At 41.8% G+C, this 25360-nt stretch overlaps 1 protein-coding gene across 2 annotated transcripts in view; it reads right to left on the reverse strand.

Annotated features, from left to right (window-relative positions):
- The window catches only part of USP6NL (USP6 N-terminal like), a 241838-nt gene that overhangs the window by 43416 nt on the left and 173062 nt on the right, over positions 1-25360 (reverse strand). For both annotated transcript variants that reach the window (XM_088468752.1, XM_088468751.1), the window contains exons 9-10: positions 10524-10644; positions 5586-5680 (exon numbers count right to left, since the gene is read on the reverse strand). In XM_088468752.1, the coding sequence (XP_088324878.1) occupies positions 5586-5680; positions 10524-10644 (216 nt within the window). The remainder of the gene's footprint in view (positions 1-5585; positions 5681-10523; positions 10645-25360) is intronic.

The raw sequence follows: 25360 nt of genomic DNA on the forward strand, positions 1-25360 counted from the left end.
GCTTTCTGATGATTATCAGAAAAAATAAATAAAAAATCAGTTTTGAAGGTATGCAGTTTTACTAGGTGGGAACAATTTTAGTGATAAAAAAAAATTGTTAACTCTCTTTCTTCGAAGTCCATAGGGTCCACAGGGAGACCTTGGGGTGTAGGCAGTGGTTGTGGACTGGGCACCGAACAGTTAAAGCTTTGCTCCCAGGATGCAACAGTCCTTCCTCCTATACCCTGCCCCGAGCCATAGGCACTTCAGTTCGTGATAAGCCTAAGGCTGGAGGAGGAGAGGAGAGAAGGAAGACTGGTACACACAAGAATCACATTCTCACACAGAAGGAGACGGGGAACAGGTGACCAGGAAACATAGCCCATAGAAGCCAGGTACGTCAGGGCGGGTGCCCTCTGGACCCAATGAACTTTGGAGAAAGAGTTAACGAAGGTAAGTTTTACCATAACTCATTTTCTTCTTCAGGGTCCATAGGACTCCACAGGGAGACCTTGGGGATGTCCCAAAGCAGTTAAATCAAGGGTGGGGACGCTCCTGAACAGAGAGGAGAATCCGGTGTCCAAATGAAGCATCCTGAGAGGCAAATGCATCGACGGCATAGAACCTAAGGAAGGTGTGGACAGAAGACCATGTGGCTGCCTTACAAAGCTGTTCAGCTGAGGCGCCACAGCGAACTGCCCACGAGGGACCCACAGAGCAAGTGGAATGAGCAGTGACAGTAGCAGGTACAGGAAGGCCTATCTGCATGTAGTCATGTGAAGCCATCTAGCCAATGTCTGTTTATTGGCTGGCCAGCCCTTCTTGTGAAATCCATAGAGCACAAATAGGGAGTCTTTTTCCTCAGAGAACTGGTATGGTCCACGTAGATCCCGAGAGCACGGACCACATCCAAGGAGGCCTCACCTACCGAAAGGTCTGGTGGATTGGAAGGTCGGGACTACGATTTCCTCATTAATATGGAAACTAGTATCCACTTTGGGAAGGAAACCAGGGCGAGTCCAAAGAACAACCCTGTCCTGATTGAAGATTAGAAATGGGGAGCGATATGAGAGTGCCCCTAAATCTAATACCCTTCAGGCAGATGCCATAGCCAGAAGAAAGAGTCTTCGCTGTGAGCCACTTGAGATCCACAGATTCCAAAAGTTCAAACGGAGTGCCCTGTAGGGCCTGTAGAACCACTGCTAAATCCCACGGAGCCACAGGAGGGACAGAGGGAGGTTGTATGTTGAAAGAAGGTGTGGACATCTGGCAGTGAAGCAATTCTACTCTGGAATCAAATGGACAGAGCAGAGACGTGTACCTTCTGTGAAGTAAGGCGGAGTCCAAGGTCCAATCCAGCTTGGAGGAAGGCCAGGAATCTAGAGACTCGAAACACTTGAGGGTCATAACTTCTGACATCACACCATTGGAAGTAGGTATGCCACACGCTATGATAAATCTGGGCAGAGGCCGGTTTATGCTCTCTGAGCATAGTCTGGACCACAGAGCGAGAAAACCCTTTAGACCTCAGGAGGGATGTCTCAAGAGTCTTGCCGTACCCAGGTCCGGGTGAAGACAGGGACCCCAAGACAACAGGTCCGGCTGCTGAGGTGGCAGGAACGATGCTCTGAAAATCTGAGTATCAATGCCATTTGGGCCATGCTGGGGCCACCAGCAATACAGTGCCTCAGTGTTGTTTGAACTTCAGAAGTAGTCGAGGAAGAAACTGGAGGGATCCTTTGTTCTGGACCCATACACTTGTGATTGTATCTGGAGGCCATGAGGTCCACCTCTGGTAGGCCCCATTTGTCCACTAGGAGTTTAAAGACTTATGGGTGGAGAGACCATTCCACGGCATGCATGTGTGATGGCTGAGAAAGTCCGCTTCCCAGTTTAGAACTCCCGGAATGAACACTGCGGAGATGGTCGGGAGGGGACCGTCGGCCCATGTGGGAATGCGTGACATTTCTGTCATTGCTGACTGACCTCGAGTGCCTCCCTGGTTATATATGTTGTTGACTGCACTTGTACAGGCTTGCCCTGAAGAATGTCCTGAGCCAGAGTGAGGGCTTTGTAGGTGGCTCGGAGTTCCAATACATTGATTGGCAAGGTCGACTCGGATGATGTCCAATGCCCCTGGAAGGAGTGTTGACCTGTCACTGCGCCCCAGCTCAGAGACTGGCGTCCGTTGTAAGGAGTAACTATTCCAGGATCCAAAAGGGGCGACCTTTGGTTAAATGGGACATCTGTAGCTACCTGGAGACAGTCAGATGAACCTCTGGAGAAAGAACCATTATTTGAGCCTTGATCCAATGGGGCAACCCGTTCCACTTGGACAGGATTAGCTGTTGCAGGGGCCTGGAGTGGAACGGAGCATACTCCACCATGTCTAAGGTGGATACCATGGATCCTAGAACTTGCATTGCTAAGTGGACTGACACTCGGCGACTGCGTAGGAATCTGCGTACACGTATTTGCAGTGTGGAGATCTTGTCAGCTGTCAGGAAGATTCTCTGATCCTGAGAATCCAAAAGAGCTCCCAGATGAACCATTCTTTGTGAAGGATTCAGGGCGATTTCCAGTTGATTAAGCAGACATGCTTTTGTAGGAAGGCAACGGTTACCTGAAGATGGCGTTCAAGCACCTTTGGGGAGTTTGCTAAGAGCAAGAGGTCAACTAGGTATGGTAGCAGCTGGACCTCCTGACCGCACAGTTGGGCCACCATGATAGCCATAATCTAATTACCCGTGGAGCTGTAGACAATCCAGGGGCAGACCCTGAAATTGGAAATGTTGCTGTAGTATAGCAAACTGGAGATATTGCTGACGAGAGGGCTCTATAGGTACATGTAGCCCAGCTCTCAATTGCTTTAGCCACCCATGCAACAGCCATGGTCGGGCGAGCAATGGTGCCTGAAAGAGAGTACACAGATTTAAGGCCAGTTTCAATCTTTCTATCCGTAGGGTCCTTCAGTGAGGAAACTGTAGGGATAGGTAACGTAACGATTTTAATCAAAGGCGTAACATGGGAATATCCACCACTGGGGGAGTCTCCCATCTTGCACAATGAGCTGCAGGAAAAGGATAACAAGAGGTCAGGCATTTTTGCCGCTGCCATGTGCTGAACTAGTTGATCCAAGAGAGAAAACTCTGCTGAAGCCACTTTTTGTCGTTTAAATAGTGGGTGGTTTGATTTGGGGGCGGGCTCGTCATCTTCTATTTGTAAGATAGATCTAACCACTCGCACCAAAGCAGGTATATTAATTTTAATCTGAATCTCTGCTTTTTAGCCTGAAAGGAACTCAGTATTCGAGAGATCAGCATCTTCTGCCTCCTCAGAGGACACCTCAAAATCTGAGAGCTGCATAGACTGTGAAGATAACACAGGAAGCTTAGTAGTCTTACTGAGTAGGGGCTTCTCAACTTGTAACATAGTTTGAAAGGCTGTAGTGGTAGCCGCCAGACTTTGTACTGAGTTAGAATGTCTACCCATGGAGGGAGCATAGGAGGTACCTTTATTGCTTGTACCAGTTGAGGCAACCCCATAGGGGGAATTACAGCCGGGACTGCTAGGCGGTCCGCATTAGTGGCCAGCACCTGAGAAAAGAAAGCCCATGGGGGCTCCTGAGCCAGGGCTGGGGGGGCTGATGGGCCTGGTGGGGTATAACACCTGGCACATAGCCCATCCTGTATTAAATCCGCCTGCATCACATAATTTGCATGAGGGCAGTATGAATGCAGCTGCTTGTTTGTTACTCTTGCCTTTGCTAGACATAGCTGCAGAGTAGTATAGCACACAATATGGCGCTGAGTAATATGAAACCACTAGGTATGTGATATACAAGTGGGAATGCAATATACTGATCATGTCTTATGCTTGGGCAAGCTGCAGGAGTGCACAGCACAAAATATGGCACAGTGCAGTAACCAACTGTATGTGACAACTTTCACAAGTACAAGGAATGTGAGGCACAGAAAACCCTGAATACAGCTGTATGTTAGGGCAAAGATGAGAAAAAATGGAAAGATACATGCTGACAGCATAGAGAGAATATACAGACAGAACTAGCATAAGTCACATACAATGCAGAAATACATATACCTGCAAAATGGCACTACAATCAGCTACTCAGCCCTTAAAGGTTGGTAGGCTATAGTGGAGAGGTATGTAGGGGGTCCAGGACCCTGCGTTTCCCTGAGAAAGCTGTGGCTGAGCCTGAAGAAGATGGCCACTGGAGACCAGCTGACCTCCCCATGCTGATTGTTAACCACAAGGAAGCTGGATCCCACACCATATGTACCCTGGTGGTTCAGTGGATCACGTGGTCGGAACCAGTGTTCACCCTCAGCACCTCAGGCCTGTCTCCTGAGACCGGAGGTAAGACTGCCCATCTGCGGTGACCCGCCTTACCTGTCCCCATGGAAACTGGGCTAAAAGCTGGGTCTGTCCACGGGGCTAGCTAGCAAGGTCCCCGGCATGCCCGCCGAGAGCACCAGGCGGAGCTGGCGTTGCGGTGCCCGGAGGGGTGATGGAGCTGAGGCACAGATATCCTGTGAACAGTCTGCTGCTGCCCATTTAGAAGAATGTAAAATAAATTAAATCATAAAAATTAAAGCTTTTGGGCTGCTGAAGCAACCCAATGTTATAAAGGTGACCCGACTCCGGCCGGGCACCGACGAAACTGAAGTGCCTCTGGCTCAGGGGCGGGGTATAGGTGGAAAGACCGTTGCATACTGGGAGCAAAGCTTTAACTGTTCGGTGCCCGGTCCTCTACCACCACCTACACCCCAAGGTCTCCCTGTGGAGCCCTATTGTCCCTGAAGAAGAAATTAGAAATTGTACATGTTATTTTGCATGCATGGACAACTGTATAGAATAAACTATTCTGTACAGTACGTTTTCTCGCTGGCCTTTCTTAATGTCAGATGATATTCTAGAAGCATGCATGACTGCTAATTAACACTTCTTTTCTTTAACATCTCAGTGATCATGATCAGCATCTCTTCTTGTTTTTTAAGGAAGGAACATCTGCACTATTATTGCTGCTGTTGTTGCTCTGTATGACAAATATAGTCCGCTGTAACTGGACTAACTTTTAATACATGGACAATTAACTCAATATTTTATTCTGGAAACAATTTTTAATATCTATGTATTTATAGTTGTGCTAGTTGTGAGTAGTGTCAGGTACAACAGGAGAACAACGCTTCTGAAGCCTAGGAGTAAATCCCTCTTTATTTTGCCTGTGTGGCCCACAGCAGAATACTGCTTGCCTTGCTTGTATGCATAAAAAAAAGGACATAATTAAATTACAATACGACTGCGGGAGTCCGTCCAGGAGAAAAGTATTGTGAATCTACAGTGGATGTTCTCCATTATTAGGTTTGTATCTGAAAAGGGAAACCTGCTACTACTGCGGTAAATGTTATAAAGGTTCCACATATGGACCTCTTATTTTCTTACATAATGCAATTCTAAACACTGATAAACACAAAAAACTCTAATGTTAAAGAAATATTTTTCTTATTTTTAATTATTATAATTCATACTACTCCAAATGAAATAAAGACTTTGGCTTTATCCTTAACAGAGAGTACTTTACTTACAAAGTGCTGTTTAAGTTTAGGCATAAATTTCTTCATTAATTTATCATGATGTTCCTGAAATCTTAAGAGCTTTGGAAAACCTGGAACAAAAAAGCCTAAAAAAAATAATAAAAGAACTGCTGTAAATAAATGTATCTTAAAATAATAAAAATAAAAAATATGAAAAAAATATATATGTATATAAAATATATTTACTTCTAAAAAAGACAGACATAAATTGCAAGTAAAGTTCAAAATACTGGCTTTTGCTGTGCAACTACAGTTCCTAGCAAGCCTCCCCCACACGCTGGTACTTGGAGAACCACAAGTAACAGCATGCGGGGCAAAACAGGCCTGCTGATACCTGTAGTTCCACAACAAAGGCAATATTACAAAAACCACAGAGAACACACACCGTTCAAAAGTTAAATTTTATTAAAACATACATGCGCACACACACATGCATACACACTATCTCACATACTCACCTAGTGTCCCTGAAGCCAATCTGTCCTCTTCTCCGGTAGAAAATCCAATGGAGCCTCAGCGCCATTTTTAACATTTAAAGATGGCCACCGCGAGGAAATCACGGCTTGTGACATCATCGCCCGGCCCCCTCGCCTGGCTTATATAAAGCCAGTGCGAAGCGCCGTCCAGTCACTACGTCGGCCGGGTAGCTGGAGAGAAGACCAGCTGAAGTAAGAAGATGTCGCTGAAGACCTGGATGAGCAGCGGCCATGCAAAAGAGCTTAAAGGCCGCCGCCCTCCAGTTGAAGACGCCGTGGAAGTCCTGGGTGAAGCGGCAGCCATCAAATAGAACTTAAAGACTGCCGTTCCTCCAGGTGAAGGTTTGGAAAAATAAAATACTTTTAAAAATTACGTTGTTGATTTATTTCCTTTGCAGGGGTACTATAGGTACCAGCGGGCTCTTAATGCCCCGCCTGCTGGTACTTGTGGTTTTCCAAGTACCAGCATGCAGGGATGCCTGCTGGGACCTGTAGTACTACTGCAAAAGACAATATGTATATTTTTATATGTACCACACATCACAATCAAGCCAGCACCCACCGCCCAGGGGTGCTGGGGATAGCGCCGGGCTATCAGCCTGGGCCTGGGGTGCCTTGGAGAGGGGGACCCCTTTATTGGGGGGGTTCCCTGGTCTGAGCTGACTAGCGGTCAGGGGTGATGCTTCGGCTGAGGGGCCCGGTAAAAGGGCTCCCCTGGTGTGGCATCATCCCCCTGCTAGAAAGGGCCCAGTGCTAGTTCTGGTAAATACAGGGGGACCCTACGCATTTTTTCCCCCTGTAAAACCAGAACCAGGGCCGGCTCAGAGCCCAGTGCTGGTTGCACTGAATACGGAGGACCCCTACGTCATTTGTCCCCCGTATTTTGGCAACCAGGACTGGTTCTGAAAAGCCTGGTGCCGGTTGTGCTGAATACGGGGGACCCTTATGTCATTTGTCGCCAGTATTTAACACAACCAGTATTGGGACTCCAAAGCCCTGAGCTGGTTGGTTTTTGGGGTTGGGGGTGCCACGCTTTTTTTTTTTTACATAGGTTTTATTTTTAAACACAGAAGCACAGACGGGTCTCACTGATCCCATCCGTGCTTCTGTGTTTATTTATACACAGATACAGGTATCACGGATCGTTCAGATCCGAGCCTGCATCAGTCTGTTGCTACCTCCCCCGAGTTCTGCCTCCTGCACCACCGCTACCGCCTATGGGTCCCGGCCGCAGCTAACGCCCACTCTCCCTCGGGTTCCGGCCGCAGCTAACGCCCACTCTCCCTCGGGTTCCGGCCGCAGCTTACAGCTGCTTCCTTCCCCCGAGCCCACCGCCACTATCGCCCGCACTGACCTGCCATCTTGGTGCACCCAAGTGAAGCCACAGTGAGCACACCTGATGGAGGCTCCTACTGAGGCTACGCATCAAGTTGTAACTTCGTATCTCTATTATGGCGGATTTGTGAGGTAATAGTTTAAAAACTATAACTTTCTCAATTACCTAAACCCCAAAAGCACCTAACCTGGAATAAAAGCTACCTAATAAAACAAACCCAAAGTGTAAATTTGACCCCTACCCGGAGTTATGTCTTCCCAAAAATTCCCCAAAGAAGACAGTAGAAAAATGGTCCTAATTGAGTGTCAGAAAATACTGACAGTTGGAAATTTAAATTACTCCCAAGTCCTAATTTTTTAAGTTTTTGCCCTGAAATTTGGGATGCAGCATCGAGAAACAGTTCTACTAGCCCATGCCAAATGTCAGCTCCGTAACTCCAATAGCTTTTGAGGTGTAGCCCCTTAAACACCATGCCCCATCAGATTTTCTCTATGGGAAAATTCATTTTTTTCCGAGAGGACTCCTACGTCGCTCGTCCCCTGTATTTTGGCAACCAAGACTGGCTCTGATTAGCCTGGTGCTGGTTGTGCTTAATACAGGGGAACCCCTACGTCGTTTGTCCCCTGTGTTTAGCACAACCAGCACTGGGGCTCCAAAGTTCAATGCTGGTTGTGCTGTAGAGGCACGTCATTTTTTTATATATATATATATATATATATATATATATATATATATATATATTACACATTCATTTTATAAAACAGTACATGGATGTATCTCACGGATACGTCCATGCATCTGTGTTTTATTGATTTGATTATCTAAGGTGCATGCCCAGCACCGGTGAGTCGCTCTGTCGCCTGCTGATGCTTCTGTGCATGCCTGTTGCTGCCATTGCTTCCCCACTGCCCCACACACCTGCAGCCTGCCCCCGCAGCTGTCTCTCCCTCTGCACCCTTAAAACACCTCCTGTGTACTGTCTGCTCCTCCACCCGTGTTAGTGTACCTATTTGTTGTCCTTCTGCCCTGCAGGTGGCCCGGTTTGCTCGTCAAAACCCTGATGGTTAATAAATTATAAAAAAAGCAATGAAATTCCATAAACTAAAAACCTTACAGTTTTACAAGTCCCATTAAGGCTTCATACACATGATCTGAAATTTCACAAAATGTACTGAATTTGTGCCACTCAATCTAAAAAAAAAAGCAATGAAATTACGATAATTAAGGCTGACGCCTTAATGGATGTGTTCCTTGCGCAATACAGATATGGTATGCCATCACACCCCGTGGTTAACTGCAGATTCAGCACTCTCACAGAATGAGATTGCCGTCACTCACAAAATGGCGGAGCGGTTAATTCACAGAATTGAGAGAGTGCTGTATATATATATATATATATATATATATATATATATACATACATACATATACATACACACATACATACACAGTGCCTTGCAAAAGTATTCACCCCCCTTTGCATTTTTCATGTTTTGTTGCCTCACAGCCTGGGATTAAAATGGATTGTTTGAAGGTGTGCATCATTTCATTCACAGAACATGCCTACAACTTTGCAGTTGTGTTTGTTTTATATTGTGAATCAAACAACATTTAGGACAACATAACAGAAAACTTCAGCATGCATAACTATTCACCCCCCTAAAGTCAGTACTTTGTCGAGCCACCTTTTGCAGCAATTACAGCTGCAAGTCGCTTTGAATAATTCTCTATGAGCTTGCCACATCTTGCCCCTAGGATTTTTGCCCATTCCTCAAGGCAAAACTGCTCCAGCGCCTTCATGTTGGATAGCTTCTGCTTGTGAACAGCAATCTTCAAGTCTGACCACAGATTCTCAATTGGATTGGTGAACCTCCGTCCCAGTCTCAAATCACAGGCAGATTGAAACAGGTTTTGCTCAAGAATATCCCTGTATTTAGCACCATCCATCTTTCCCTGGACTCGTACCAGTTTCCCAGACCCTGCTGCTGAGAAACATCCCCACAGCATGATGCTGCCACCACAATATTTCTCTGTGGGGATGGTGTTCTTGGGGTGATGGGATGTGTTGGGTTTGAGCCGGACATGGCATTTTCCTTGGTGGCTGAAAAGTTAAATTTTAGTCTCATCTGACCAGAGCACCTTCCTCCATACATTTAGGGAGTCGCCCACATGCCTTTTGGCAAACTCAACTTGTGTCTTCTTGTTTTCATCACTTAATGGCTTTTTTCTGGCCACTCTTCCATAAAGCCCAGCTCTATGGAGTGTATGGTTTATTGTGGTCACATGCACAGATACACCAGTCTCTGCTGTGGAACTCTGCAGCTCCTTCAGGGTTACCTTTGGTCTCTGTGCTGACTCTCTGGTTAATGCCCTCCTTGCCCGGTATGTGAGTTTTGGTGGACAGCCCTCTTTTGGTAGGTTTGTTGGGGTACCATGTTTTTCCATTTGACGATGATGGATTTGATGGTGCTCCAGGGCATCATCCAAGATATTTTTTTATTTTTTTTTATAACCGAACCCAGAATTGTACTTCTCAACAACTTTGTCCCTGACTTGTTTGGAGAGCTCCCTGGTCTTCATGGTGTGATGCCTCTTGCTTAGTGGTGTTGCAACCTCTGGGGCCTTTCAGAAAAAGTGTGTTTATACTGACAGATCATGTGACTTAGATTTCACGCCGGTGGTCTTCATTTCACTAATTATGTGACTTCTGAAGGTAATTGGTTGCACCAGAACTTTTGAGGGGCTTCATAGCAAAGGGGGTGATTACATATGCACATGCCAATTTCATTTATAAAGATTATATATATATATATATATATATATATATATATATATATATATTTCTATTATTTCACTTAACCAAATTAGACTATTTTGTGCAGATCCATCACATAAAATTCAGATAAAAATTTTTTCCAAAAATTACAGGTTGTAATGTAACAAAAAAAGGTAAAAAGCCAAGATGGGTGAATACTTTTGCAAGGCACTGTGTGTGTGTATATATATATATATATATATATATATATATATATACACACAAGGTACATACATACACACACATAGGCATGATCACAGACTAAATATATACACACACACACACATATATATTTCTCTTACCATGCATTGAATGTCTAGAGCCAGAGAACATTTTTACAAGGGCCCAAAAAGCATCTTCTTCATTCATGTACATGAGGAGCAATGCAGTTATCTGGCTCATTCCCTGACAGTATCCAACCTCCTACACAACAACAAAATGGATAACATTAACGATAAGATTATACGATGTGTGACAACATGGCAGCAAATTAACACTGAAATCTGCTAATTTACAAACTATGCAAATAATAAGCACGCAGCATATTGTACAGTACAGGCATATTCTGTATACTGTATCTGCACTTCTTGTGAAAGTCCCTGAGAAGACTGGTGGAGCTGGGATTTGATTCCAGGATTAATCACTATTACAAGTGCCTTTAGCCCAAAGGTATTCCCTGGGCTTTATATATGGTACGCGTGGAGTCTATAGAATTTATATGACACTAGGAAAGTCTAAATGTAATGCACTAGGAGGCACGCCTTTTGCCTTTATTTTATCACATACATACACATATATATGAAAATCCTATTGGCTCAGCACTATCCTTCCCAATCACAATGTGCCGCGGTGCCCACTACAAATACACAGTTCCAAGTGCAGCATTCAGCGGTCTTAATAAACAGCGTCAGTTTACATGTAGCCCGACGACGGGCGAATAAAGCCGAAACATTGCTGGACTTGTTTGCTGTTTATTAAGACCGCTGAGTGCTGCACGTGGAAGTGTGTGTGTGTGTGTGTGTGTATATATATATATATTATATTAAAACACAAACGAGTATGATGGAAGCTTCAGAAACCAATCTTTCTGATAAAACGAGTGAGTGATTCACACAGCTAACCACACCAAACAAATGTATAAGTTCTTGCACTAGAGTCCACTTGTATAGGAGGACAGCTGATACCCTTCTGTGAGAAAACTCCCAGACCCCTCAGGACATAAGGAATCTAGAAGGAAAAGAACAGATGAGGGTGCTCCATAGTGCATAAAAGTATGTTTATTCAAACATGGCACTAAAACCACTTAGGACTTCTGAACAAAGTCTTATGAAGAAACACGTTAGCACGTGGCCTAGTGACTCAGCTCTGCAAACATCCAGCATCGCCCAAGCCTCATCTCTGATCCATTTCAGTTCCAGCATGCCGTCTCCTTCTGCGGTAGTCAGCAGCGTGGGTTGTGTCACTTGTCGGTAGTCCTGAGGACGGTTGGTGCTTTGCCTGGTTGGTGTTACTTATGCCATATGGTAACCAGTCCACCCAGTTTACAACATTGGTACGAGTACACTCTTTTCAGAAGTCCTAAGTGATTTTATTGCCATGTTTGAATAAACATACTTTTATGCACCTTGGAGCACCCCATCTGTTCATTTCAGTCTAGAGATAGATTATATATATATATATATATATATATATATATATATACACACACACATATATATATATATATTTATTTCTGTGAGCTGGCACTCAATGCTGTAACAATGCAGCAGCGTCCGGAGCCCTCCTATTACCTCCCTAAGCAGGGGGATAACAACATCTACCACAATCAGGCGGCACGCCAGGCGACTTGAATAAATACACAGGGAACCGCAAAGATATAAATCATAAAAATATATATACATACATATACACAGACATTTGACTGCACTAGCGCGCATACCAATATTCAATAGGGGAGCCACACCAACTGCCACCCCAATTGCTGCCAAACATCACTGGCAGTTGGTGTGGCTCCCCAATTTGAATATTGGACTGCGCTGCAGCCCCACCACTTGAGCCGTCAATCGTAGCTCAGATCTTTACGCTTGTCCATTTTTTCTGCTTCCACCACATGAACTTCAAGAGCGGAGTGTTCACTTGCTGCTTAATATATCCCACCAGTTGACAGGTGCCATTGTAATGAGACAAGCTGGCCACACACTAAACGACTCGCAAACGATGCAATGTCATTTAAGATTTCCCTTGAACTCTCCCGGGCAGCTCTCCATGACACGATATGGTGCTTAAAGTGTCTAATCTAACCAACAACCTATCGTGCATCCTTAATGAGTTCCAGTGCGTCGTGTACAAGATTGCCAGATCTTGCCTGCTGTAGGTAAGATCTGAAGATACGAGAAACGACCAGCGGGTACGCACATAGTTACCGTCAGTGGACACTGAAGATTTGCACATATTATGCACAATTTGTCGTTCCGATGTGTCGAAAGAGGACAGATCGTGAGGAAAATAGTCTAGAGTGTGGCCAGCTTAAGACAATGTTATTCACTTCACCTGTCAGTGATTTGGATGGCTGATATATAATCTATTAGAAGGATAGGGACTAGAGTCTGATAGTGTTTGCAACCAATATTATACAATGCAGTCTTTTGGGCCTTCTTTCCTGTGATGGTTATTGGAACAGTACTACTCCAGCTTCCCATAATATCGGACGGAGATCTCCGCAATTGGAACCCAAATAATAGTGAAGGAACCCCAACAGTAGAATTCAAATGTGACAAGCTGGAAAACACACCTTTTCCAATAATCATCCCAGGAAAGGAGGCCCAAAAGACTAACAAATGAGCTTTTTCATGCTTTTATTTGGAACACATTTCTATGAACTACATTGTATAAGATTGATTGTATACTCTATAAGGGACTAGTCCTCATCCATCTATTCTCAACAACTCTTGTCTGTCAAATTGGCTTACATGAGGACAAGCAGTCACCAGGAATCTGGGAGTGTTTGACACACAAGGAATATTTTGGAAATTTTTATCTGCCATTTATATATGTTTTAACAATTTAGAAGACAACTATACAATAAAAACAAGAATGAGTAGTAGTGCTTTGATGATGAGGAATCACAAACAAGTATTTAAAATTGTGTACTCACGTGTTGTTTTAATATAATAAAATCCACTAAAATCAATTAGTGCAAATGCAATTTCACACCAATATTACACACTGATGTGAGTCCACACAGACACAATACCTGTTCCTATATTACTACCGGATAATTGATTAACCATAGGTAGCAATGTTTACCACTTGTATAGAAATGGGACTGTCCAATGAGTAATAACCAGTAGTGATGGGTAGTTCATGAATGATCAGTTCAAAATTAACTAGTTCACTCAGTTCGCAGCTCTGGCAAAGAACAATTCATCAGGATCTAAAACAAGTGGGAGGAGTTAGACACAGTGACAGAGAGAGCACAGCAGCTCCATTAGGCATGACTCAGTACTGCTAAACGACCACAGGTGGCACTGCTATGCTCAGACTATTGAGATTCAGGCATTCTAGTTCACTAGTTCGAATAGGTCAGTGACTCATGTGGAGCTGATTGAAATATATTGTCACGATGACTAATTGAGTGATTCAAAAGCCACATGATACATTCCGCATTAGCTCTCTCACATACAGTTATGAGTCAATACTGCTAAACGACCACAGGTGGCACTGCTGTGATCAGACATATGCATTGTATGGATCTGATGTATATTGTCAGGATTCATTCTCCTAGTATATTAATTCACAAGATACACTCCTAATCAGCTTAAGACACAATGTGGAGTGCTGAATGCTATATACTGTGCTTCTGTTTACTCTACAAGACATAGGGGGAGATGGATCAAACCTTCAAGAGAGATAAAATGGAATCTATCAGCTTCTGTCGTTTTATAGACTATGCTTTGCATAACTTCTTTACTTTATCTCTCTCTCTAAGGTTTGATACATCTCCTCCTATCTTTACTGTACTGATCTCAATTTTATAGGTATAATGTATAAAACATTCTAAAGAGGACAAGTAGAGAGTTTGCCCATATTGAGACCATCCCCCTATTTTTATGTGGAGGCTGTAATCCCACCCACCCTATTGTTAATCTACAGTAGCTCTGGTGTGCATTAAGTGACATTAATGGGTGCAATTAAAAAATGAGGCAAAGTTTTTTCCTTGTAATTACTGTATTTTAAAAGAAAAAAGTGACGTTACAATACTCTGAATTTGGGTCTCTCTCACTTGTATATTATGGAAATAAAAATTATAACAATTAAATTAACATTGCAGAGCTAAACATGTCACTACTACTAGTAGTTTGTTATATATTGCTTTTTTAAAATATTAAAAGATCAGACATATTAAACATAGCTGACCATTTGAACAAGACTATAACTCACCTAATGAGCTAGTAGTTGAAATCCCTACTGTTTGTGTAATAGACTAGTTCTAGGTTTCCAATCACTTCTCTCAGCAGTGTTTCAGAGCCAGTGATGTAATGACCTAAATGAACTACATGAACTGATCATTTGAACTATTCTTTTCAGTGAACTAGATCATAATGAACTGATGACCAAAATTAACTACATTTCCCATCACTAATAACCAGATGACCGCAAATGGCACTTGCATCAATCATGGGTTGGACTGTCCAAAGTATAGTTACCAAATACCTGTACCGATAGGGGGATTACTCCTATTGACATATAGAATCCATATGCTGCACTTGGAGCCCTCCAAAGTTCAGGGTATGGACCTCTGTTAAGGATCCAGGAGATGGACAAGCAGAGTGGTTTCAAGTATCTTTTTTTTTGAACATGTCTCAAATGAAAAAGATACTTCTTCCTCAAAGCAGGTGATTACTGGTGACTCTTCGCACAGCGAACTACCTTTTAAACTATCCTGGACCAACCTACCGGATTTAACCCAGCGCTGGGATCATCTTGAAACCACTCTGCTTGTCCATCTCCTGGATCCTTAACAGAGGTCTATACCGTGAACTTTGGAGGGCTCCAAGTGCAGCATATGGATTCTATATGTCAATAGGAGTAATCCCCCTATCGGTACAGGTATTTGGTAACTATACTTTGGACAGTCCAACCCATGATTGATGCAAGTGCCATTTGCTGCCAACTGGTTATTACTCATTGGGCAGTCCCATTTCTATACAATTGGTAAGCATTGCCACCTATGGTTAATCAATTATCCAGTAGTAATAAAGGAACAAGTATTGTGTCTGTGTGGACTCACATCAGGGTGTAATATTGGTGTGTAATTGCATTTGTACTAATTGATTTTAGTGGATTTTATTATATTAAAACAACACGTGAGTGTACACAATTTTACATACTTGTTTGTGATTACTCATCATCAAAGCGCTACCACTCATTCTTGTTTTTGTATGTTTATCGATGTATGGGCCTGACTAGCCCTCATCTAGCAGCTTGGAATAAACAACCCACTTCAGCGCCTGTACCCAATTTATTGTTTATTTTTACTAACTATACAATAAGAGCAGATTTGACCAGTGCTGTATACATATCTAGGATTACAAATATAAATAAATATAATAGTATAGATTAACAAAATTCTATTTAAGCAGCAACAAATAAAACAAATAAAAATAACCAAATTGATAAAGAAAAACTACAGTTCATGCTAACCCCACAAGTGTTGTTACAGCATCATGGCTGTATTTTTGATAAATGAAACAGTGTTACAATGGAGTACTGTCCGTAAGTGCCGGGCACATCCACAAGAGTGATGAAAAGAGGGGGGTTCTTAAAGACACGCACTCTTTTCTTGTTGCCACGCCCCCTTTTCAGGCACGCACCAGAGTGCTCTTTCTCTATGTCCGGTGCAGACCTATAGTGATATTAATACCTCTAAATTGCTAAACAGAAATAATTGCTTTCCAGACTGATATTGTGGTTCCAAAGCACAAAATTCTTATTGCAATAAAAAGAAAGTTACACACTTTGATCTAAAACAATTAGCGCAAAAGATAATCAAATACAAAGGTACAGCCGATACATACGCTAGCGCTCTGGATCCAGATTTCCCGGCATCAAACGAGAAGCCTCCGTCAACGAAAGAAAGAAGATGACTGAATATAGGACCAAGAGAGCTAATTTATATATCTTACAGAGAGTGGACAATACCATAGAAACGAGCTGGCATAATTCCATTGGTTCTTGCTCTTGGTTCTTCTGGTACGTTGCAGGTCGTAGGTCAGTTTGTCCAGTGATAGTTCAGCCCTCCAACGGCTTTGTGTGTCTTTCCCGCTGAAGAACTGGTTTAAACTAGTAAAAGACACTGCATACAGATTTACATTCTAACCACTAACTTCATATAATTCATAACTTGCAGATGCATGATGCGATCTCCTTGCCGATAGAACCGGAGATCTGCAAATAAACAGTGATTCAGAATGGTACCAAACATGACTTGTCTCCTAGTCTCTATACCTTAAACAGCATATACTTTACATTTCATAACATAAGTATTAGCTAATAAAACCTCTAACATTAAGCTTAATGCTTGGGAACCTTTTTATAAGAGATTGCATGTGTGAGAGTGAGAATATTGTGTAAAGTTGCTAGTATGTGTTGTGCGTCTATATGTTTTGTGCTTATCTGTGCTTCGATAAACAGCACAACTGTGCGTTGTGCGTCTTGTATATTTTATATGTATTATTTAATGTGCATATAGGTTATAGTAGGACTTTCAACAATAAGCGGCAGCAAAGCAGACGCACGACGCTAATAATCAAATATAGCATCGTACACAATGGTTCCGTGCTGACGGCGCAAGATGGCGTCGTCAGGGGTGACACAAAATGGCATCGCCAGATATTAATTTAAAATTTGGTCTCAGCCAATCATCCAGCTTCGACAGTGAACACTATATATATAACACTATATAAGACGAAGACAACCTGAGTAAACACAAAATACAGTTTTTAGATGAACAATTCATTTATTGAAGGAAAAAGTTATCCAACACCTTTATCATCACCCATGTGAAAAATTATTTGCCCCACTAAACTTAATAACTGGTTGTGCCACCTTTAGCAGCAACAACTGCAACCACACACTTCCAAAAACTGGATTTCAGTCTTTCACATAGCTGTGCAGTAAAAGTATGTATGTAACAGTGCACTATTGAACCACTGTTACAGCGAGCAGAGTATTTTTCTTAAGCCTTTGACAATACAGGGTGAAATCTCAGAAGGGGCAGCTATAAGCCTGTGGGAGTTTTTGTGATTTAGAGCCATATTCAATTAGAGGCGAAGTTTTCGCCTGTCCGACTGTTCGCTATATTCGCCTGTTTCAGAGGCGAATTTATTCCGTGCTCGTCCCCGCTTTTCGCCTAATTCAATTGCAAAACAGGCAAAAACGGAAATAGGCGAATGCGGAACAGGTGAAAAGTACTGAAAGAATTGGGGAAATCAGTCTGTACCCCAGAAAAAGATGCTCTAACATAGGGAATCAATATAGATGTGTACTAATAGCCCTAATAAAACTATTTTGCGTACTTAAGTTGTGTAAATTGCTTGCTTTTAGCGTCTTTGTAAAAGTGGTGAAGAATGGCATAAAGCTGTATTTTTTGGTGAAAATAAGTAGTCCTGTCAAATTTGGGGTGCTTGAAAATGGGTGCAAGCATGTTTTTATGTCTCTAAAGTGAACATTTAAAAAAAAGTGAAAAATCCACCTGCTGCATGCACCTGCAATCCCAAAAACACCTGACCCATACTTGTGGACCCCAAGAAGTCTTTTTCGCTACTTTTAATGTTTATCCCCCCACTTTTTACATTTTCACCCCAAAAATGACATGTCTTTTTTGGGGTGTTCTTAGGTTTTAGTCTGTTTTTTTGCGTATTTGTCCTTTGGGGGGCTGTCCCAAGGGGTCTGAGTTGTTTCCCCACGTTTGCACCACAAAATAAAGATTTTGCATTTCTTTTCACCAGCTATTGATTGGAGAATAATTTTTGGAGAATTGTTTCCACTTAGGCGAAATTGTCCTCGAATTGAATTTGGCTAATTTTTTACAAAAAAACAGGCGAATATGGCTTTTGGCCTCTAATTGATTCCCCTCTTAGTTGTGATCCCACTACTGTTGCTGGTCTGCTCACAGCAACAGGTAGAATGGGCTTTAAAAGAGTCTCTACGAAGCAGCACTCTGGGGCTGCTTCCTTTTTTATTTAAAACATTTGTAAAAATTGTCAAACATTTTAAAATGATCATTCAGTTAACACAGTTCTAATGAAAAAAAGAAAATGAAGAAATGACCCAGGCAGCGTCAAGTACATCCACTAATGTTCTATATATTTAAAGATTTAGCATTAACTGTAGACACTGAAGATACATAGGCTTTCAAAACATTGCCAGGATCAGGGGGTTAACAAGACTGGATTTGACACCATGCAGAACTTTTGCCAAGAGATTTCTCGCATACACTGAATTACCATCTGGTTGTACAGAGCTCTAACATGTGCAGTGCTCCCTGAGCAGTGTAAATTCTCTGTGCATTGTGACCAACATGATAATTACACACAGATGTTCCTGTACAGGAGATGGCAATACCACTGTTATTAACACAGAAGAAGGGACCTGCAAGACCTTAGAAACCCAGGTACAGTAATCTATATATAGAGGCTTCATGTTGGTGATTAGAAAATTATCAGAACCTTCTACCCCTGCCACCTGTTCTTATTCTTCAGTATGTGAGTATATTTTCCAGCAACCACCTTCTGTGCTCCAACTGTAATTTAATGCTGATGAACAGGGATATTCATCACTAGGTACAATTAGGCCTCTTAAAAACTCACATTAGTTCCATTAAAAAAAAAAAAAAAAAAACTATGATAAAACATCAGGTTCCGCTTTCAGCAACTAATTTAATTCCATTTCCTTTTACTGTGAATCAAAAAATGCATATCAACTAATATGAAAAAGCTGGCAATAAAATTTACAGATACATGGAACAACATCCAAGAATATTCACAAATGTAATATGCAAAGATGTCCCAGGCATCAAAAACTAGTGTCACAGCGCACCGGAGCCCAGGAGTTACTGGGTTCCCTGTTCTGAGGTGCGGACTGTCATGAATCCCGTCCATCCGTCTTCTCCACGGTGGTTGCACCCCCTAGTGAATGACATAGGTTTGCGTCTTCCATAGGTAAGCGCGCGACATTCAATTTAAACTTTGAAGGGCCAGTAGCATCAACACATGATGCATGTTTGGCGCCAAATTCAAGTGCCCATCCTATAAAAGAAGTTTGGCTTCATTACCTTACTCCCGCGTTTGTACTCATTGTGACTACAATTCCTGTTTTTATGTTCCTCACATCGGCTTTTCCTGTGACCTGATTCTGTTTAATCCCTGGTACTGCGTTTGGCGATTTCTGGTTCTGACTTTGGTAATTCTGCAACTTGTTTGTCTGCTCCCTGGTACCGTGCTTATCCGCCTGGTTCTGGCCTGTTCTGTCGACTATATCTCTGCACACTCCAGTGTCCAGTTTGGTTCCAGCTACCGTGGCAACCAACCCCATACTTGTGAACCCAGGCAAGGTGCAGCAACCTGCATGTCATGCGCATTTAAGCCTAAATCTCATTGCAGGGGTCCCTGGTGAAAACCAATCGCTTAGTACGGGTCAGCATCCGCAATATCCATTCGGGATTTGTGACAACTAAATTGTAAGATCATTTTAGAAAGTAACTCATGCCTGATGAATTCTGTGACAAATGCAGGGTAAAGGAGGTAGATGTAAAAATAAGTCACTCATTCATAAAATCTCTATATTCCCCTAACAAGAAATCATAAGAAAACATGTAGCCGTGCATACTATCTCAGCTGAGTTCCACTCTCACTGCCCCCACAAACCAGAATCTGTGCGCTACTCTCTTCCTCAACAAACAGGACCCGTGTCAATAGCATGCGTAGTGATTCTTCATAAGTAATACACAAATTCTTAACCTATATAGGGTTGATCATAACCATGTCCATTTAAATATAATGAAAATCCATATCAACAATAAAAGTCTAAACATTTATTGTAGCATATTTACTACACACTGCAGGTTATCAGATTATATGACAGACTTTTTACTTAACTAAATTCCTTTCTCCGATTCCATGGGGGACACTTTAAAAGATCAACTTAAAGTGAGTGAGTGAGTGGGTAGGGAAGCTGGGCACCTACAAATTTGGCACTGAAACTCAGGCAGCTCTTCCACAATATCCAATACAGTCATAATGATATTTGTTTTTGAATAACAAAGCACAAAAAAGATGGAGCAAAGAGGAACATATTATACAACATGGAATCAAAGTAAGGGTTTTACTTCCATTGGGGGGCACTGGAAATGTCCCAAAGCAGTCCCTAAGGGTTGGAACGATCTTAGGCAGTGCAAAGCACTTTCTGCCCGAAGCTAGTAGTGTCAAATCTGTAAAATTTCATGATAGTATGTATAGATGACCAAGTCGCCACTCTACACAACTGTTCAACACTGACCTAGTACAATGGGCCCTTAAGCTTTCCAGAACTGGAACCCCTGCACCAACTTGGGCCTGACAAATTACTTAGGTAATACAATGAGCAATAGTTTGCTTAGTGGCTGACCAGCAGCCGCTTTTCCAAAAATTATATATAACAAAAAGACTATCTATTCAACTAATAGTTTCTCCTGTCAACACAAATCTTCAGTGCTTTCAAAATAGCCAAAGTATGAAAGGACTCCCCTTCATCCAGATACCTTCTTGAGAAAGTGGGAACTACAAACTCCTAGGTAATGTGGAATCTTGAAACCACCTTGGGCTGAAAAGAAGACCTAATCCTAACTATTGCCATATTCTGACCAAAAACCAGAGAGGGCAATAGACATGACAGGACACAGAACTACGAGACCCTACGAGAAGAAGAAATGGCCAGCAGAAACACCACTTTTTAGGTTACCATCTTCAAGTTGACTGAATGCAAAGATTGAAAGAGAGAAGCCTCTAAAGTCGGCAAAACCAAGCTCAAATACCATGGAACTACCGGAGGAAAATACGGGGGCTGTGCATGTAGTACCCCCTGCAAAAATATCTGGACCTCCGGAAACTTCGTTCACACATAGTGTACTAGGGACCTGATTCAGAGATGAACAGCATCAATTGCTGTCTCACCCACTTAGGCGGAAACATCACTCACAAGATCAACCAGGGATAATTCTGGTCTGGTTAACCACAAACTCATGCCCTCATCCAAATAGCTAGCCTAGCGCTAAATAACCTTACTAACCCAAGTAGATGCCAAAATGGGTCCGAGTATGACACCAGCAGCCATAAAGATTTTATCATACATTCAGAGATGGACGCAGACCCGGACTCAACTATTGCCACAGACTTGGCTGCGTCTTTATGCCTATGCCAAGTTTGATTTTCAAACAACTGAGATGTCCACTTGCAGCTAGTGAATGATGAGGTGAACATCGCCTACGAAGTTGCATAAGGGCCGACCGACACGCTACAGTGGAGCAGCACACCATCAAAATGAACCTGGGGGCCACCAGACATGTGTCTAAAATGACAGTTCAGCGAACCCTGCTGTGTATGGGGCTCCGAAGCAAACGTTTGGTCACTGCACCTACGTGCATCGGCGGAAAAGGCTTCATGGTACTCATGATGATAATTTTATGTATTTTAATAGATTAGAGGAACTTTTAAAAGCAGAGGCAAGACACTGTTGGGATTAAACTTCCTTATTGAAATATATAGAACACAAAACTATCCCTCGTGGGCTTAGGATATTTAAAGGCCCTTTCTTTTAGTGAAGATCCAGTATTGTTAGAAAAGTGGGAAAAAATTTTAGATGATTGCTCTATTTCCCTCATGCAATTATTGGTTGAATACAGAGAGAATAAACTGAAAGATATAGAGGGTGAAATCAAACAGATCCAAGACAAATTGTTAATATATAGAGAGGAACAGCAGGTTAATGCAGGGAAACACTGACTAACACTAGATTAGATCAGTATGAGAAAGAGATTATTGAAAGAAAAGAGGAAATTTAGGAGGGATCTGGTAGATTATAACACTAACAAGGTTGAACCTATCGCAACCGACCAGGGAGGCCTAGACCAGAGATCGAGACACGGATTCCATAATAATAGTGGGAGTAGACATGTAAATGACTCCGTAGCAAAGGCCAACTATATTTCAAACAAGTCCTCTAATAAGAGAGATACAATACACCCCCTAACAGGAGGATTTCTCCAAAATATACACCAAAATGGTAGGATGTTAGACCAAAAACCATTAGGAAAATGACAACTGAACCACCTAATAATCAGGAACAATCTAGAAGACCACATTTGTCTTTTTTAGAGAGACGAAGATCAGAAATAAGAGACTATTATATGAGAACCACAAACCCATTGGAAGTAAAAAACCGCTATTCATCACTATTCCAATCACCAAAAAGAATCAGAGATCCAGACTTAGAGGTAGACGGAGAGGAAAAGGAAAAAAATCAGAGACTCCATTAACACCCAGAGGAGTGTTTAACCTCTCCTCAAAAACTTTTAACTGATGAGGAAATGAAAGTATTATCTAGAGGTTTAAACTTTTCTCCCACTACACAACCCAATTTCTTTGAAATCTTTGTGGAATTGAACCGCTATGTGAGAGGACTCTGTAGAAAGATATATTTTGCTAATAAAAACCTGTTCAGAGCAGCTATAGAGGGAGATCCCATTATATTAGATCATAGTGACCAACAGGGCATAGATATTTTAAACAGCTTATTGGTTGAAAATGGTAACATAGGGGAGGAGGATCTCGTAGAAGTAATACGGGTATTTGACATCAATAATGCTAGCTCTGTGAAGTCCTCTAAGTTTAGGAAAAAATCTCAGTTCTTTCCCATTCAGCATAAAAGCAGTGCAATAGATACTTTTTATTATACCACCTTAGAAAGCTTTCGCAAATTATGCGACAATAAAATATCCCCTCACCAGTTCAATCTAGATAACAGAGAAAGATTAGCACTTAAATGCCTCTCCAATGATCCCCTTATTATGATAAAACCATCAGATAAGGGGGCAGGAGTTGTAGTGCAAAATACCTCAGTCTATGTTCAAGCGGACCAAAGACAACCATTGGATACCTCATTTTATAAAATTCTTGATGGCAACTGCGGACGGTGTGTTGACTAAAGAAGAATTCAATGTCCTGTACCCCCTGCACCCTATCACTCCGGTATATTATCACCTCCCTAAAATTCACAAGACACTTCACAACCCTACCTGGGCGCCCTATTATTTCTGGGATAGGGGGTCTCACGTCCAATCTTTCAGCTTATGTTGATTTTTTTCTGCAACCACTTGCTGTCTCTCTGAGATATTGCATCCGTGATACTACAGTTTATCAATTTGATTGAAGGCATCAAATGGAAACCCAATTATTTACTAGTCACCTGTGATTATCAATCACTATACACTAACATTCTTCATACCAAAAGGCATAGAGACTGTAGATATGTTTTTACATAAGGATGGTGGGATCTCTTAAAGACAGCGATTGTTTATCATATCCTCTATCACATTTATTCTCACCCTCAATTATTTTTGTTTGATCACGTGCACTATTTGCAGGTCCTCGGTACTGAGATGGGGACTAGATTTGCACAGAGTTTTGCGAATTTATATATGGGCCACCTGGAACATCAACTCATATAGGACGGTCCATCTGGTGCGAATCTAGTCCTATATTGTCGCTATATCAACGACCTGTTTTTCACTTGGGATAGGAATGATTTTATCAGTTTCTCACTTCATGAGTTATTTAAACTCTGACACATTTGGGTTGTCTTTCACTTGCACTCACATTCACATTAATTTTTTAGATATTTCAGTTGAGGTGGTACAGGACATTGTCTGCACGTCGTATTTTCATCTCAATCCAAAAAGGAATTTAAGATTAAATCATTTAGTAACTGCAACTCCTGTTTTGTGATCTATTTACTATACTGTTCTTGCTCTATGTACTAAGTACATAGAGGACGTACTACACGTAGCTTGAAGTGTAGATTTATGGAACATAGAAGAAATATTCTCAATAAATGTACTAATCATAGTGTTCCTCGCCATTTTTTGGAACAGCATGAGGGGAACCCGTCCAGTCTAAGGGTTATTGGTATTGAACAAATTCCAGTTACTAGTACAGGGGGAGATAGATTTAGAGCCCTGTGTCGGCAAGAAGCAGCATGGACATTGAAATTACAATCGCTTAAACCATAAGGATTAAACAAAACGATAGGTCTGGAGTTTATTTGATAACAGACTGGATTTTTTGGTTAGATCCATATATGCTTTTCCTTGACTTGATAGAACTCTCCATATGATGAGAACTATAGATTTTGCCATTAGTGTCTTCTTGTTACAACTTCCTACTAGCCCTTTTCAGAAATAAATCTCTTTTCTCATCTTCCCTGTCTATGATCGATATTTAGATCTGACTCTTTATAGCTCTGTCATCCTGATCACCTCTGTATAGCTGCTAATTTTTTGATTAGCTTTACTAGTTAGAATGCTGTGTCCACTTAAACACATAAGGGGCTAAATGTATTTCTATTAGGATCCCACACCTTACCCCTGAACTTCTACATGTATTTATGGGTTTTTACCCCATTTAATAGAATTTATTCACTATTATGGTATATTGAATGATAAGTTAAGCACGTCGGATTCATTGTGTGTATATGTATGCATGTATACGTATACATTTATATATATGTATAAATGTTAATAAGATCTTTGTATATGTGTATATAATAAAGGTCTTATTATGATGACAATTTGATATAGATATAGAACACATTTGCTATAAGTGTAAGTACTATGACTTTGTGAATATACACCTTATAAAATATTGATTTGAGAGAGATGTTTTTTCTAGGTTGAAAGCACACTATTGTGCTTGCCTCAATTGATGAAGTAATTAAACAAACCTATACTCACTAATTGGTATTGTTATTTAAAGCAAGCTAGTCAATCTACAGGCTACTTCTGCCTTTTTGAAAAAGCCTCCCAGTGAGGAGAAACATGTTGAAGGAT

This window comes from Taudactylus pleione, unplaced genomic scaffold, assembly GCF_031769625.1.
Source record: "Taudactylus pleione unplaced genomic scaffold, aTauple2 ptg000086l, whole genome shotgun sequence".
NCBI lineage: Eukaryota > Metazoa > Chordata > Amphibia > Anura > Myobatrachidae > Taudactylus > Taudactylus pleione.